Genomic DNA, 18055 nt, shown 5'->3' with positions numbered 1-18055 from the left:
ATGGAGGTAAATAACGTACATTAAGGCGTTAACACAGGACGTCCTGTGGGGGGTCGTGGTCTGGGCGAGAGTGTGAACAAACCCGCGCTCAAACATCTCAGATCCAATATAGCACAAGCGCGGTTAACACTTGAATAACTCAGTCTCAGAAACACAAAGACTAAAATTACACCATTGGTAACGCATTGATGAAATCCTCTTAAAATATTGTGTCAGCTTGCAGCAACCCGCGCAACGGGCACGCTAGCATGTTATTTAATACGTGGCTTATTTCGTCTGGGTAATCTCGGAAACCACCGTTTGCACTACTGCATTCGGCGAGAAATCACCTTAGTTCGGTATTATGGTCGAATGTTGTGTCGCTATTGAAAAATGCTCTTTAAAACAGAAGTAGGCGCCACAACTGCTAACAGAGGAGAACGCGGTGCTGCAGTTTACCGATCGCCGAGTCGCCGATGGACGCGATTGATTTGATTAGTAAGCGATTATAGTAGCCCATTGTATCCGTAGTGTATCAGACTCTTAAATCGAACTTAGGGTCCGTTGTGCTAATGTTGGAGCTTGGGGCAGCAAATCTAACGAAATTCAATAGTATTCCTTAACGTACTACTAATCATTATTTTAAGAATGGTAATCCCATCCCAGTTTTGTGTCAGAATTTTTTAATTGGTAAAGTGAAGCAGCCAAATTAATATTTTTTTACATGGCTAATTCCTTGATTATTCGAAATTCAAAGAAAAAGTTCTATACACAAATAATTCCATCCGTCATTAACATACAAATATACCTCATATAACCTTGATAGTTTATATCTATATTCTACTTAAAAATTGAAAAAAAGATAATTGAAAAATAAACAAAAAAAATAATAATAAAATAGTAAGTAAAAAAAAAGTCAGTTAATCTGGCACAAACCTTGAGCTAATATTAGATTTAATTATTTCTTATGTTTTTGTTGCAGATAGCCTCACCTGTAAGTACACTACAGTTGACTGCGAATGAAATATTTGTTTTAATTAATACTGCTATTACACACACAAACATATATATATATGTTACGGTCAAAGCCCGAAGTCGGCCAATGCGCGGATTGGCCGGCCAATCCGCGCATTGGCCAATATCGTCTCCCATTGGTCGGCCAAAGTCCGAAACTTTGCTTGATTTCGGCCTTTGGCCGGCCAATCCGCGGACTGGCCATGGTGGGCCGGCCAAAGTCTGAAATAGCTCTTGATTTCGGCCTTTAGCCGGCCAGTCCGCGGACTGGCCATTTTGGACCGGCCAAAGTCTTAATTAGAAGATCTTGGGCAGATTTTGGCTTTTTTTATGCCGTAAGGATCATGAAATTAAGTCTTTATTGATTATTAATTAAAGTAAATGACAGAAACATTCAAATTTTTTATTGTATAATAGTCTCAATCAATCAATATTATCATTTGTTACAACAATTTGAACTTTTATTGCATTTAGAATTACATAGTAGCTTGTTACTTTTACACTTGCAGCGATTTGTTGTGCACTTGGTTGTGCAATTGCAGCGAGTGTAACCTTGGCCCCCAGTCAATGATTGTGAAGATGCGATGGTTCGTAGTGATTTTTCCTCAGTGCCAACTGAGCAGTTTTTCGTGAAGAATTGAAAACTCACTTCTAGCATACAGTTGTTTTAGAACACCATGTTCCGTTCCTAATTTGTAGAAACCGCCCTCGACGCTCATGACAAATGCAATCACGCTTCGGGGATCACCGCGACCTCTTGTCAACATCTTGAACACGGATGCGTACATTGTCACCCACTTCACCATCTTTAAATTTTGTATTTGATGTTTTAAGCATCTTAGCACCTTGAGTTTGCAAGCCAGCATGAGCTGCTGACCTGTGTTCCATGATGTCTTGTTTGTTGTGACACAATCTGCAGGTAATGTTCCCTCCGTACCCTTCGTCTGCTTCATTGGTTACTCCACAAATAGCATGGACATCTTTGCCACAGGATCCACAAGAATGAGCTGTACAAACAAGAGCTAAACAATACGTTACTCACAATGAAACCGCACCCAGAATAATGAAAACGCGATCACAACTTAGTCTAGATAGAACATTGGCCAGGACATCCCGGCCAATGCGCGCATTGGCCGGCCAATGTACAAAATACGCTGTCAAGTTTAAGCACTTCGGACTTTGGCCAGTACGTCCCGGCCAGTGCGCGCATTGGCCGGCCAATGTACGAAATACGATCTTAGTTTTAAGTTCTTCGGGCTTTGGCCAAGAGAGCCGGCCAATCCGCGCATTGGCCGGCCAATCCGGGGTTTGGCCGCACTTCGGGCTTTGACCGTAACATATATATATATATATATATATATATATATATATATATATATATATATATATATATATATATATATATATAGGTTAGGACCCTGAAACCCAAAAACATTTCTGCAGGGGGGTGGTGGGGGGGTGCTGTTTTTCTAGTCACGTCACGGCAGAATCCCTTTTAAATTGTGATTATGGCGATGACTGACCGGAGTTTGGTTGTATTTTTAAAATTCTGCAAAGGCCTAATACATTCATTTGTTTCAAATTAAAATCTTTTGATTCTTTCCCATTATGAGGGTCCCGTACTTCCTGTTAAAAGATTGCCGGTTGGAGAAAAGATAATAATTAGAGGAACACCAACAAGGATCCCTTTGTAAGTGTTATAATTACTTTGTACATGTAAATTAATGTGCACTTGAATATTTACAGCAGTTAACAGTTTATTTTTGTTACTATCACTTTGTAAAAGAGAAAAGGGGAAGCAGGCCATTAAGGGGCAATTTAAAAGGAATTCCTTCTCTTAAATATTATTAAAATAAGGCACATTGAAAAATGACATCTTTATTACGGAATTAGTTTCAAACTAAATATAAAAACGAAAAAATATAAGAATAAAACGAACACGAAAAAGCATTTCAGGTATCAAACTTCCGTGTTTCGTATACCATTGACCGATATGAAGTTACACTTTTCGTAATTTTCCACGGGCTAAAATTCGATCAATACGTTATTATTTATTATTTCAGGCCAGATATATTGCAATGAAATATGTTTAAGTACTAAATTAGGGTCCTAGGACCTTTGACCACAGGTGCTTTGACCATAGGGGGTTTGACCATAGGGGGTTTGACCACAGCGGAGCTTTGACCATAGGGGCTTTGACCATAGGGGGTTTGACCACAGCGGGCCTTTGACCATAGCGGTGCTTTGACCATAGGGGGTTTGATCATAGGGGGTTTGACCATAGGGGGTTTGACCACAGGTGTTTTCTCAGCAGAGGGTCTTTGATCACAGGTGGTCTATCAACTGGTGTTTGATCACAAGCGCTGTGTTATCGTTGTTGTCGTTGTTGTCCGGTGTTGGTGCAAGTTAATTATACCACTTCAGTGATCAAAAGACGTGAAAAGTTAAACAAAAATAATTGGGTTATCTGAATCATTCAGTAAAAATATTTTTTTTATTGCTATAAGCTTACATGGCGGGCTAAATCAACATAAATACTGCTTTCTTTGGAAGCTCCGTACGAATGAGTAGACTGCGATCTTCAAATTAACATTTGTCAAACAATATCTACGGTGTGATCTTGTTCATTGTTTGACTTTTCTTGAAAGTAATTTCTTCTTGTATTATTTCCGTGTAGCAGTCATTTTCTCCCGTAGGGTCTGTCTCCACCACCAAGGGATGGTATTAAACATACACAAGTCGTGTGGGTTGGTTTTATGATCCTTTCATGTCTAGATGTACAATCCTCTTTTTTTAGTTTTGTCAATCCTTTCATATATGTAATATACACATTTTATCAAATGTATACACGCAAGCTCCGGTGTGTTTTTTGTAGATATGTTTAGACTGTTATACTTAGGTTTTTGATTAATTAGTTCTGATTTAATTTAGGTTTTCGGTCGACTTGGCATGTACTGGGGAAGGAAAATCTGATCTTGCAGCGCTCTTTAGAGTTGTATTTAATGATGGTAACCACGTGAATACTGTAATTATAAATGATCTATTTAACGGTACCTATGGGAAGGCAGCAGCTATGTATGATTCCCCCTTTGAATTCAATGTTCCTTTCACGATGGTGTGGGTACTACGCCCACCTCTCTTGCAGGTAAGTTTTGACATCGTGTGATTATTAGTTTATTTGGTGTGATATCCAATTATGCAACTGAGATAAATTATGCTGCTTCATATGACTAACCTATACTCAAACTAAATTTGTGTGCTGGTAATTAAGATTTACGCTAATTCCTTAAAAGTGGTACAAATTTCTTTATACGACAGAGTCAACAATATTTAGAATCAACTATACTTGCAGTCGGCGATATTTAGAATCGACAGTATTTAGAATTGATGATTCTTATAATCGAAAATACTTAGACACGGTGACATTAAATATTGAAGATACTCAGAGTTGTCTTTACTTATAATCGACGATACTTAGAGTAGCGATACTCATCACTGGAGAGGAAAAAAAATGAAACATGTTTCCAGAGTTTCTTCCAGGCAACTCTTGGGGGGGGGGGGGGGGTAGAGAGGGGGGTGTCTGCTACCCCCTCCCCCGAAGTAAGTCTACCACCCCAACCACAACGAAATGGAATTTATATAGAAAACATATACTTTACCAGTGTCCACCCCCCCCTGAAAATGTTGTACATCCCCCACCCCCCGAGAAAGAAGTCTGGAAGAAACGCTGCATTTTCCAACTTTGACAGTATTTCCGCCAAAAACATGTGTTGCTACTATATTTGTATCAACTAATTTTGGGAAATAAGATGTTGATATTTTCTATTAAAATAACTACTTTAACATTTTTTCAGATTACAGTTACTACAGCTGAGAGTTCTAGCAGGAAAGATTACTCCAAGACCAACCTTAGTTCATGCTATGACCGGATAGAGCATTGGGGAAAATTGACAATATCTCTGCTTCATATGACTTAAACATCTATTTCTTCCTGTGAACAATTGAGTTTGCTTAAGGGAAATAAAACTATTGCTGTTGCTTCATTTTTTAGTTTAAATTCATGAATAAAAAAAACAAAACAGGTTCATGCATTAAGATCATAACACCACAAACCAGTATTTTATTGACAATATTTCTGCTTTTTATGACTTAAACATCTATATCTTCATGTGAACATGAGTTTGCATAAGGGAAATTAAACTAATGCTAATGCTTCATTTTTTACTTTCTCGTATATACGAAGTATAGAGAAAGTATTGTAATCGTGCAAAAGAAAAATCGAGATTTTTACAAATCTCGACGTTTTACATCTCACTGATAGGGAAAAACATAATTTGCAATCTTGTCCGTATGTCTGTGTGTCTGTCTGTCTGTCTATGTTTGTGTGTGTGTGTGTGTCTGTGTGTAAACACGATTACTTGAGTACCGTTACAGCTAGGTTGATGAAATTTCATATATAAGTACGTTATCAAAATCGTAGATCCTTATTAACTTTTTAGCGATTTCCGATAACCGGAAGTGGTACTTTTCCTACTTTGAATTTTTCAAAAGCCTATAACTTGAGTACTATTTCAGATAGAAAAATAAAATTTCACATGTAAGTAAAATATCTAATTCTCTAACTTCTGTTAAATTTTTAGTAATTTCCGTTGACCGGAAGTAGTCATTTTCTCAAAAAACTAATGTAAATTTTTAAAGTACTAATAATATTGCGCACTATTATGCACTTCTTAATTTGGCGTTCACTTGGTGTGCAATTCTTTTGTCTACGAGATTTTATTCTATTTTAAAAACTTTAAGTATTTAAAATGGATTAAAAATCATGTCTATAGCCCGAGTTCCCATCCCGTGTTATTTTATATAAGAATATTGTGTATTTTGTCAATGAAAACAATTATTGTGACTTTAATTGTTTTACTCTCCCTGGCCAATCCGGTTGTCTTTAAGGAGAGGTTGAGGCGGTTTTTTTTTTAAATTTTGAATTGATAAAATAATTTTAAACGGCTTTTACTCGGCTTATATTCAATACAACAAAATGAAAATGAGTGTAATCGAGGGTTCCAAATCAACTTTTAAAAAATATAACTATAATTTTATCCCCTGCCATAATTTTAAAAAGATTTTAAAAAATTATTATTATATCGACTTTTCAAGCCCATTGTAACTGCTAGTTTTCAAACAGTTTTCTACTCTATGAAAAGTATTATTTTTAAGTTGTTAAACTAAAAAAACAACAAGGAGATATTGATTTTAAACAAATCTTTCTAGATTTACTCTTGAAAGAGTAATGGTTTAAACAGGCTACTGACGAGACTTCTTTTTGGCTGTGTTGTGATGGTTTTATATTTTAAATTGTTTCTTGTTTTGTGTGATTAATTGTTTTGTGTTTTCGGCCCATAGGGTGTCTTGTTCTTTGTTTTTCTACAGACTAATGTTTGAATGTATTTTTCACTTTAGCGAAGCAATGTCATATATATATATGGTGCCTTTTCTGGCCACTACCGCTAATCCGAAAATATCTGTATGCGTCTCTGAGTTAATGTTTCATGTTTTTTGTAATAGATGTGACAAAATATTCCTGAAAAATTACGAAATAAAATGCATTTTCAATATAAGGAAAATAATTTTTTAATGCTTGCTGAGTTTCAATGCTCAAGGTATGTAATTATTGTACCTTCTATTCTACGATGTCTAATGTTTTCACATTCTGTTAATGTTTCTGAAAAATGATAAATTCATAATTCTGGATTTTTACGAAACTGATCATTTAAAAATTTAGTTTAATATTTTTGTTTCACTTAAATCAACCAATCATATATCAGACAAATTGTTACCGACCCTCCTCTGTACCAACACTTACGCGCGCCGAGTTTCCATATCCCTCGCTCTCTACGCATATCGCTACCACCCCCATTCCCACCAGTCTGGTGAGCTGTGGTACTCTCGAAATGTTTACAATCGAAGAGGCGGGTCGAATAAGTGACGGCTATTACGGGCAGTCAATAAAAAAACGATTTGAAACTAAGGGGAGGTAATAACAAGTTCATTGGTAGTGTCAAATTCACAAATTATAAATTAGTGAAAAGTAGAAAATAAAACAACTAAACAGCGGCGTCGAGCCGGCTCGTCATTTATAATTTAAAAAAAATAAAATATAAAAAAATTAAATAAATAAAATAAAAGGCTTTTATCTGCACCGAAAATAAGAAAATAAGACAAATCTTCTTTCTTTAATTTAAGCTATGGTCACTCATTGAAATCTTCAACATATTTTAGCGACAAAAGCTTTTATTTTAGGGGGAAAATTAATTTTGTTTTCTTGTTTTCAGTGCATTCAAAAGCTTGTTATTATAAGGGTTTTATTTTGTTTTGTTTTAAAATGTATAGTCATTCGCCTGAAACAAAAAGCTGACACTAAATAGGAGAGAGCAACACACAAAAATTGTTTGTTAAACCAACCAATTGCTTGTAATCTTTAAAAGACAGTCATCTGTCCCTTAGTCTTATAGGGAACCACTTGTCATGTTGAGCTTTGCAAATCACGAAGCAATCGATATGTGATTTTTCTGTCTTGATAATCGGCAGTAAAAACTGAAACAAAGGAGAGGAGTTACGTCACTATACCAAAGGTTTTTTTTTATCATGAGCTTTACCTACTCGACCGCGCGAACCACCTTGGGTATTATTTCCGGCTATTTCGTGATAGAGAAGCAATAAGAATAGTTATTAGGTCGCTATTTATCATACAGTCTGAAGTGGTTCAATGGTCGACCGGGTTATAATTAATATGTTGGAGAAATATGTTTAGATAGCCAGATTAGGGTATAACTCTCTGCATTGTTTTAAGATTGTTCTCTCTCTTTGCACATCAGTGGTGACATCACAACACAAAAGACTTTCAAAAAATATTCCGAATCAGCAAAATATAAATAACAGCGTTAGTAAACATTTTATCTAACATTTAATTGCAAGACATGTAATTTTAATTGATGAGATTTAACCTATTATTCAGTTTTTATAATTGATTTGTTTCAAGCATGATATTGTGTTGACCATGATAAATCAAGGTTTTCCCATAATGAGCTTTACCTACTCGACAGCGCCAACCACCTTAAGTATTATTTCCGTCGATTTCATGATAGAGAAGCAATAAGGATAGTTATTAGGTGGTTGTGGTTCAATGATCGACCGTTTTAATTCGGTATTCTTAATATGTTGGAGATATATGTTTAGATAGGTTTACCTCTATTTTTTTTTACAATCTGTTGCGTCTGGTGTAATGTGGTAAAAAACAATTTGCTAGCATTTTTCCATATATTAATCAATGTGTTATTATCTTTAACTACAAGATGAACGTTGTAAAAACCAATATGTAATTTACCGTAATTGATTTCTTTTGCAACGATCTACTCGACATCGTTTGATTTAACTTCAGCGTTTGTAATCCAGTCACCGACACCGAAAAATCTGTAAGTATCACGTTTTGTTGACGTGGTTCTGATGACCGGATATAGTTGTCTTTTGTTTAATTTTCTTCGGCCATCTTTGTTCTACGTGTTAAAGAAAAGTGAGTAGCAACACATTTTGAAAACCTGTACTAGTGCACTAGGCACGTTCTCCTGTATATTATACTCGTTTTATTTAAAATTTAACCGTCATTAAAGTGAAACTAAGAATTTTTAATAAAAAAGTTGCGATACTTTATCTAACAGAGGCATCAGTTGACAGTTTTAAAAAATCCTGTTTAGTATAGACGCATTAAAGATTTGTGTCTATGTTATGTAATCAAAGTGGTAACTAAAATATAAAATCTCTTAATAAATTTCCAGGTTAATTGATTAAAAACTCAATCTATTTTTTTGTAGACGTCGGACCTCTAGCAATACAATGATGCTTCATCATATGCTCTTTGTATTTCTGTCAATTATCCTTTCCTTGGGTTGTGTGGACACTTATCAGATCCAGACCTTCGACAACAGCACATTTTACCACCCTAAATGGTCGTTTGCTGATGGTAAAACAAATGTAAGTGTTCATTAATCTGGCTTTGTTTTCTTTAGTTTATGACTTGGTTATTGTTTAAAGCATTTGGTCAAAACTTTATAAAGCTGAAACTTTGTCCACTTTAAGAGTAAAAATGCAGCTCCAGACAAAAATATAAACCTAATCGGTTTAGGTCACATCAAATTCTATATTTTATAAAAGGAATTCGTTTGGAGCCGACATAAGACAAAATGAAACGAAAAATCAATATTGAAACAAAAAGAATGACAACAACAGTAGGCATATATGTATATATATATATATATATATATATATATATATATATATATATATATATATATATATATATATATATATATATATACACATTAAATTACACATATTACATATTATATCTTATATATTGTTAATTTGATCAGATTAATAGTTTGTTTACAAAACCACTACACAAAATATCTATCATACTTTTATGATTACATCTGGTTTCATATCAGTACAAAAAATATTCTGAACTTTGATACAACAACAATTTGCAACAAACACAGTTGTCTTAAAAATTGTTTTGTGACTTCTAATCTGATCGTAATTTACGCAGTACCCAATCCCTTACTATGGGGAAATTCGATTTCCAATGTACGACGGGAAAGAGGTTATCATTGAAGGAGTGACAACGTCTTCAACGAAAAGGTGACTGCTTGTGTTTTATTTATTTAAGATGAAAAGTTCCAATTTCTACAGTTTAGGCAGCGTGTGTTAGATACGAGTAGATTTATACAGATTTATAGACCCAACGTTTTCCACGAAATGCCGTCAGTCTATTTTTGTTATCATGTATAAAAATCATGTTTTTGAAAATTAATTTTTCATATTTAAAGCAAATCTAAAGCTTGAAAGAAAATATCAGATTAGTAATCGCTTAAGAATCAATGTTATTAAATTTGCAATTAATTGCAGAGAATTTATTAAACGTTTGACTCTGTCTAATGATTAGTTACAATTTATTTTGAAGTAATTTTAAAGTTATTTAAATTGTATTTAAAGTTTTAATAACCACAACAGTGGCGTCTCCAGGATCGTCTCATGAGGGGGGGGGTTCAAGTTTTTTACATGATTATATATATATATATATATATATATATATATATATATATATATATATATATATATATATATATATATATATATATATATATATATATATATATATATATATATATAATCATGTGAAAAACTTGAACTTGTATAAAAGAAACTCTTCACGCAAACCACTTAGATTAGACAAAATTTCCTTTTATTCAATGTTTACTCGAGAATCAATGACGTCATATTACTGTGTGCACTCTCCGGCTTGATATTATTTTCCACTATATGACGTCATATTTCATTTTCGTTTAACTATGCATGTTTTTAAATTGCTTGTGTTTTCTCTAGAGCGTTCTTGTCAGATAGATAGATACACAGATACATAGATACACAGACAGCGAAACTATTATTATAGAAGAGAAAAATGGCCCGTTGAGGAAGGATACAACGGGCGCTAGGTTGATAGTGCTGTCTCTTTTCTCTAAACTAAAACCAAAACCAAAATCACCGCCTAAATTTAACCTGAAACGAAAAATGCATTGAAAACGGATTTCTAACTTTATACAAAATATAGTCATAGGCATATCCCTAAACGGTGCACCTAATCTCATTCATGACAAAAGCCACATTTAGAGTTTCTTTCAGGCAACTCTACTTGGTAAGAGGGGGCTCAGCCCCCCCACCCCCCCCCCACACACACACCCCCCAAAATATGTCTACCGTCCCATACAACGAAATGTAATTATATACTTTTTCCAGTGTCCGCCCCCTCCCAGAAAATTCTACCCCCGTCCCCAAAAAAATTCAAGTACCCCCACCCCTCGCCGGGGAGGAAAAAGTCTGAAAGAAACACTGGTCGCATTTGTAGATCATACAAAGTAAAGGAAGAACCTGGGCGGGGCTTCGCACCTACCGGAAGAGATGCATGAAAAAAAAACTGCAAGCTAAACACTTTTTGTTTTTAAACACTGGTGTCGCACTTAGCCACTACCCGAAGAATTGCATTAAAGAAACTGCAAGCAAACCACCTTTTAGATTAGACACATTAATTAGACGGTAATTTTATTATAGAGTATCGATGAAGAAATTTCTTTTGAGTTGGGGGGGGGGGGGGGCTTAGACGTTCTTTCGCGAGGGTGGGGCTTCGCCCCTACCCGAAGAATTGTACGAATGAAACTCTTCACGCAAACCACTTAGATTAGACAAAATTGCCTTTTTATTCAATGTTTACTCGAGAATCAATGACGTCATATTACTGTGTGCACTCTCCGGCTTGATACTATTTTCTACAATACGCTAGGCCTAAATATGACGTCATATTTCGCTTCCGTTTCACTATGTATGTTTTTAAATTGCTTGTGTTTTCTCTAGAGCGTTCTTGTCAGATAGATAGATACACAGATACATAGATACACAGACAGCGAAACTATTAGTATTAATAACACTACGGGGATGGGTGGGGGGATGGCAACTTGGAATATAGACAATACTAGACTACCCGTTATCTAGTTAGCTAACAGTGGGTTTCGGGGGTCATCCATAAACGACATAACAAAATAACCAGAACCAACATTAAAAAAGACGTTTTTTATCTTTTAAAAACACCGATTTCGGCTAAACACGGGTCTGACCACACTATCCCTTCATATACTGACGTCACAGGTGACCTATGCAACTGTAATTCACCTGCCCAGTGTCCTGTCAAGTCTCAGACAACATGTTTCTATCGCTCTGACCACACTATCCCTTTATATGCAGAGGACAAAGAAACAGATGAACTCTACTTCACCTCAGTAGCGTAGCGAGGGGGGGGGGGGGGCGGGGGGGGGGGACATATGTCCCCGGGCGCCGACCTTAGGGGGGGGCGCCAAATTGAAAGTTTGAGGGGGGGGGGTGCAAATGAAAAGTTCGAGTGAGGGTGCAAATCGAAAGTTTGAGGGGGGGTGCAAATCGAAAATTTGCTCCCAAGGGGGCGCCAAATTGAAAGTATGTCCCCGGGCTCCGGGAAGGGTCGCTACGCCTCTGCTTCACCTGCCCTGTATCCCGCCAAGTTCCGATTGGCAACTTTATTTTTTTTAAATATTGGCATGATGTGTCTAGAGCCAGCATGGAAGCCTATTACACTAACAACTTAGCTATCCAGACTCGTGACGACAATGACGTTTTTTGTGTTATATATTAATAGTTTGAGTCTGCTTAAGAAACTTGATTTACGTGAATAGACCCTATATCTAGATCTAGTATCTTTCAAATTAAATTTTATCTTAAATTAGCCAATTCCATAGCTAAACAAAGATTTATATAAAATAATGAAGGTCGGAAATAGGTTAGTATAGAAACTCATTATTATCTAGATCTAGAAAGAATTATCTAAATTCTACGACTGGTTTGGTTAAGTCGAGTTTTCGCCGTAACTCTAGAACCTAGATAGATAAATCACTTGTTTTCTTGAATTAGTTGATCCGTGAAGCTAAAAAGCAAAGATTTACATCAAATATTTCATGACAAAAATAATTTAATCAAGAAACTCAATAGTTTTACGTGTGTTTTTAATTAGGCCCTATTGATTTTATTTTTAACTAATTAATTTTGGTTTGACCTAGATCTAGATCTAGATTCACAACTTTTTCTTCCTTCGAAAGCTGATCTGTAGATCTAGAGAAATTCATTGTATACTAAAATAACAATAACTGTTAAAAAATTGATAATAGAGTCCTTGCATATGACGTCACGTCCGGTCGTGTATGTAAACATCCGCCATCGCGGTGTACAGATCTACATTCAAAATGTTGACCTGTTTTGTGAAAGGTTGTGATACTCGAAGTGGCAGATCTAAATGGATTCCTTTATTTCGACTGCTAAGGGTTATGTTAAACCAAGATGACAGAGATTGACAGTTAACAGATCGTAGACGCCGTCAATTTTTAGCCAATATTTATCGCAGCGGTGTAAGCGAAGCAGCGGCAAATAACATGCGAATCTGTTCTCGATACTTTGTTTTGGGTAAGTACAGTAAAATAATAAACTTCATTTTAATTTAAAAAGATAACTGTTAATAAGACAAATATACTCGACCTTCACAAATACTAATAGTAAAAGACAAAGTCAAAAGTAATAATAAGAATAATAAGATTTAATTGTAATAACAGAATAGTGATTTAATATTGAGATCTAGAATCTAGCTTCAAACATGGCGTAAACCAAATTCAGACCACAGATCTAGATTCTAGATTTAGGGTGACTGGCTCCGCTGGGTAGACATAGAATCTAGAATCTACTTATTTAATTAAATTTAATTATTAAATTTAGATCTACATTCAATTTAAAATACACCCATAATAAATCAAAAGTAGTCATAATAATAAAGTATTTAATAGTCTCTAAGATCTAAAAGCTTGCTCTATAATCTAATCATTTTTTTAGTAAACGAAATTATCTGATAGAAATAGATTGTGTGACTAGACTTAGATCTAGAATCTGCTACTAAAATTACATTTTAAAAAGTTTATACAAGCATGTTTAAAATGTTTATACAAGCATGTAGTTGATATTATTGTAGTAGACGGCTTTAATAAATTACTAAGGCCTACATCCTTTGTGTCTTTTTACAGTAATATGTATCTGATTCTGGACTGAGTTTAATAAAATTCAAATGCATATCTAGTAAATAGTCTACTAAGTTTATGTAGCCTAGTAGTAGAATCTAGACAATACCAGCCAACAACAAATAACCACATTATTATTATTTGGTTAATGATTAGGCTAATTTTTTTAAATCCACTGTTTATAAAAGAAACAAATCAAGCTAGAAACATTATAAGTGAGATGGTTTAGAATAATAAAATTGGACCAGGTCTACAATTTACACAATTGCAGGTCTACATAGGGCCTACAATCTAGTAGTTTAAAGTAGGCACCTAGTGTGTAGCTAGTATACCAGTGTGTAGCTGTCCAGAATTAAGATTCTTTGATGTAAAAAGGGATGGTACTTATCTGCCTTAATACTTTCCCCTGATAAGCCATGTGTGCTATAAATGACATAACATGACATGGAGGTGAGAAATGTTGAGGGGAGAGCAGTGGGACTTTCCCCTTTGTTCTCTCTGCTGAGCCCTGAGGGTCATAAATTATATAAAAGATACTGTCTCTCTGGGGCTGGGTATCACGGAGGTGAGAAATTTTCAGGGGAGTGCAGTGGTACTGACTCCTCTTTGGAATTACATGCTACCCAGATTGGCTGAGATCTATCCACGAAACTGTCAATAACAGTATAAGGATCTTCAATTCCTAAGAGTTCGAGTTTTTTAACGAATTGTTCCTTTCCGCGGGTGCGGTTCTTTACAAACAGTGAACGCGTCCAGCGCTGACGAACAGCTGATTTTGTTTACGTCCGGTGTACACCACCGTGGCGGCGGACGTAGGTATCACGTGATTTAGGTCACGTGTTTGCAAGGACTCGATAGTGTTGAAACCTAATAAAAATAGCAAACTTTAAATCTATAGCCGACAGAAAATTAGCCTTTATATTGCGTTAAACACTTACATGGGCAACAATATCTTCGAGGTAAGCCGCCAGTATTGTTGTAAAAAGTAAAAAAAAAATCATGTGACGTTACTATAAGTAAAGTCATTGCTCTGAACTTTTATAATTAATGTGGTTAATCTACCAATGAATAAAGCAATAAATTAATTAACGTCTTTAAATAAATTTGTGATTAACAGACTGTCTAAAAACAAAAAAAAATGTTCTCTACCTAATTACTATTTTACAGCTCTACACATAGTGCAGATTCTCTCCGTAACCAAAGGGACAAAAAAAAAAAAAAAACAATAAAAAAATATATTCAGAAATGTAAACAAACTTGAGGTTTAATAGTATATAAATTTTGTATCCATTTTTAATTACTTAAACTTTTTATAATAGAATAGAATCTTTTAGAAAAAATAATTGCACACCAAGTGAACACAAAATAAAATGTGCATGATAGTGCGAGATATTATTAGTACTTTATAAATTCACATGAGTTTTTTGAGAAATCGGAAATAGCGTAAATTTATACTTCCGGTCAACTAAAATTACTCAAATATTGAAAGAAAAGGGCAGAGAATTTTATCTTTTACTTATACGTGAAATTTTATTCGTCTATTTGAAATAGTACTCAAGTTATAGGCTTTTGAAAAATTCAAAGTAGAAAAAGTTCCAGTTTCGGTTATCGGAAATCGCTGAAAAGTTTATACGGATCTACAGATTTGATATAATACATATATGAAATTTCATTAACCTAGCTGTAACGGTACTCAAATTATCGTGTTTACAGACACACACAGACACACACACACACACACACACATACATACACAGACATAGAGCCACGATTGCAAAATTTATTTTTTCCGACTCAGGGATGTGTAAAACGTCGAGATTTGTAAAAATCTGGAATTTTTTTTTTTTGCACGATTACAATACTTTCTCTATACTATATATACAAGTAAGAAAGTAAAAACAATTGGACACAATACCTAGAATATTAATTAAGACATGCGAACTAGGGGAAATAAATACTCTCTTAATGTAAATATGTGCATTTCTAAAAATTTAATTGTAAATGTCAAAACAGATCATAATAACTTTAGTATGTAATATAGTAGCTTTACACTATTCGTTTTTATAAATATATGTTTTTACAATTAGATTTAAATATATTGTCATAATGAATGCTAAAATATTGCAGCATAATGAAAGTTTTTGAAATCAGAGTTTGTATAAAATCAAGTTTTTCAATTTAATATAAACACTAAATCGAATAGGTGGAACATTTTGAATAATAGCCTACATGTAACTAAATTATTCTTCTTGCAGTTAAGATCAATCAATTTTATATTAGCTACTATTTTTTTGTGTTCTTTAAAGATCATTTTTTTAACATAATGAAAATGTATGTTTTAGGGCATTGTATTGATCACACACCTCTTTACTGGTAATTGCAAAAACAATATTTACAGAAATTTACATGTTTCAAAAGCTATGATTCTGGCGGCAAGGTACTTTGGTACATCATTACGCGTTTCCCCAAATGTACTTCACAGATCAGTTCGGGGTGGGTTGGGGGGGGGGGGGGGGCTCAACTTCATTCACCATTGTCCGGTAACTTTAGTGGAATTATCCTGCCCGGCGTATACTTAGGTGTGACATTAATGTCGATCTACACAATTAAGGCCTGTCCCGTTTTAGGTGGTAAGGTGGGGACGGGGGTGAGGGAACCAACTCAGAGTGAACATAGCGTCAGTTTTTAGATGACTGTTCTAAACATACATATACAATTATACAATTATACTGATTCAGAAATAGATTTAAATAAATACCATGGGTATTATGAACACCCCTACACCCCCCCCTCCCACAATGCCACTGAACCACAATTTATTTATTAATACCGCACACCAATTTAAAAAAAGGGAATGGAATATTCGAGATTATTCTTTGTTGAATGCATTGGAAAAATGAATCAATTTCTACGTTAAAAATAAGGTTGTTTTAAATATAGTTTTCCGTCTTGCACACGTTATGCAAAGAAAGTTGAACAACAGTTGGCCTTTATTAATTTTTACTTTATGTTATATGGCGCAGAATGTGTAACTAAGACAGTGAAATTAGAATTAAAAACCTGGGCGTAGGCCCATTTTATATTCATTCGGTTTAACGTACGTTCTATGAGATTCAGAAAACAAGCAATACATTGTAATAATATAATTGACATAGGTTCATAGTTGAGTTGTGTCCGAGAGCCGACTGCAAAACTGACAAACAAATGCAAATTGCTGTTTGGAAGAACAGCGGAAACATTCGAATTAGTTCTAAAAGAAACTACATATGGGGACAGGAGTTCCAGTTTAATTCAACTACAGTTAAGAACCGATCTGAGGTTAAGATAAAACTCATAATACATGACTCCAAGATTAAGGTAATTGTTTCATAACTCATTTTTAAATTAATACAGATTTTAAAATTATTCTCAATAGCGTTTTCAAACGATTACTGTTAGTTGAACTGGCTTAAGTCTAGTGATAATTTTGTTTTCCCCAGATTTACGTAAACGACGATTTCCTTACAGACTTGAGTCTACGAGGTGTAACCAAAGAAACAATTAAATACGTATCAGTGCGAGAGGGTATTTTTGTGGAATGGATACTATACAGTGTATGTATCTAGTGCAGTTTAAAATTAAACTTTAATATTGAATTCGATATTTAAAGTTAAAAAAATTTAAAATTCGAAATTTATAAATTCACACGTATGCAGTTGCCGAGAACGCAGCTTAGTTCGGTATAATCGTCGATTGTTATGTCGCTATTGTAGGATGCTCTTTAAAACAGAAGTAGGCGCCACAACTGCTAACAGGGGAGACAGCGGTGCTGCAGTCACACGATCGCCGAGTCGCTGGTGGACGCGCCTGATTTGATTTAGTTAGCGATTATAGTAGCCCATTGTATCCGGCTCCCGGTCAAAAACCTCCTGGACATAAACCCCTGGACAAAACCCCCCCGCGACATAACCCCCCCCCCCCCGCCCCGCGACATAAACCCCCTGGATAATAACCCCGACTGAGGTTTATATAAGGAAATAATAACGATAATGAGAACCAAAAAACAAAATTAAATTAAATTAATGTAATTTTGAACGACTAACGATTCTGGTCCCGAGTCAAAAGTAGGATGTTTTTGTTTGGAAGTAAAGACAACGTTAGGTTTTTGGAGGTTAATCAGCACTGCTTTATGGGTGGTACATTCAAAACAGCTCCTGCATTGTTTCACAATTGTACACAGTCCATACATTGGTCAATGGGCGGACTGTTCCATGTGTTTATGCTTTACTTTAATACAAAATACAGGAAACATACACAGCGCTCTTAGACCAACTAACGGTCATGAATACAAACCTGCAACCAATTTCTATTATGATTGGCTTTGAAACGAT

At 35.0% G+C, this 18055-nt stretch overlaps 2 protein-coding genes across 2 annotated transcripts; both read left to right on the top strand.

Annotated features, from left to right (window-relative positions):
- LOC131951616 (uncharacterized) lies at positions 1–4970 on the top strand. The gene is made up of 5 exons (XM_059313988.1): positions 1–6; positions 962–973; positions 2607–2683; positions 3925–4138; positions 4848–4970. The coding sequence occupies exons 1-5, from the start codon at positions 1–3 to the stop codon at positions 4968–4970; spliced, it is 432 nt and encodes a 143-aa protein (XP_059169971.1).
- A 3563-nt stretch (positions 4971–8533) lies between these two features.
- Positions 8534–17290, top strand: LOC131951486 (uncharacterized). The gene is made up of 5 exons (XM_059313903.1): positions 8534–8602; positions 8859–9018; positions 9593–9684; positions 16841–17042; positions 17165–17290. The coding sequence occupies exons 2-5, from the start codon at positions 8881–8883 to the stop codon at positions 17288–17290; spliced, it is 558 nt and encodes a 185-aa protein (XP_059169886.1). The 5' UTR covers positions 8534–8602; positions 8859–8880.
- The last annotated feature ends 765 nt before the right edge of the window (positions 17291–18055 follow it).

Source organism: Physella acuta, unplaced genomic scaffold, assembly GCF_028476545.2.
Source record: "Physella acuta isolate Inbredline_101_S28 unplaced genomic scaffold, ASM2847654v3 ptg000008l, whole genome shotgun sequence".
Classification (NCBI taxonomy): Eukaryota; Metazoa; Mollusca; class Gastropoda; family Physidae; genus Physella; species Physella acuta.
This window is presented reverse-complemented; position numbering and strand designations above follow the sequence as displayed.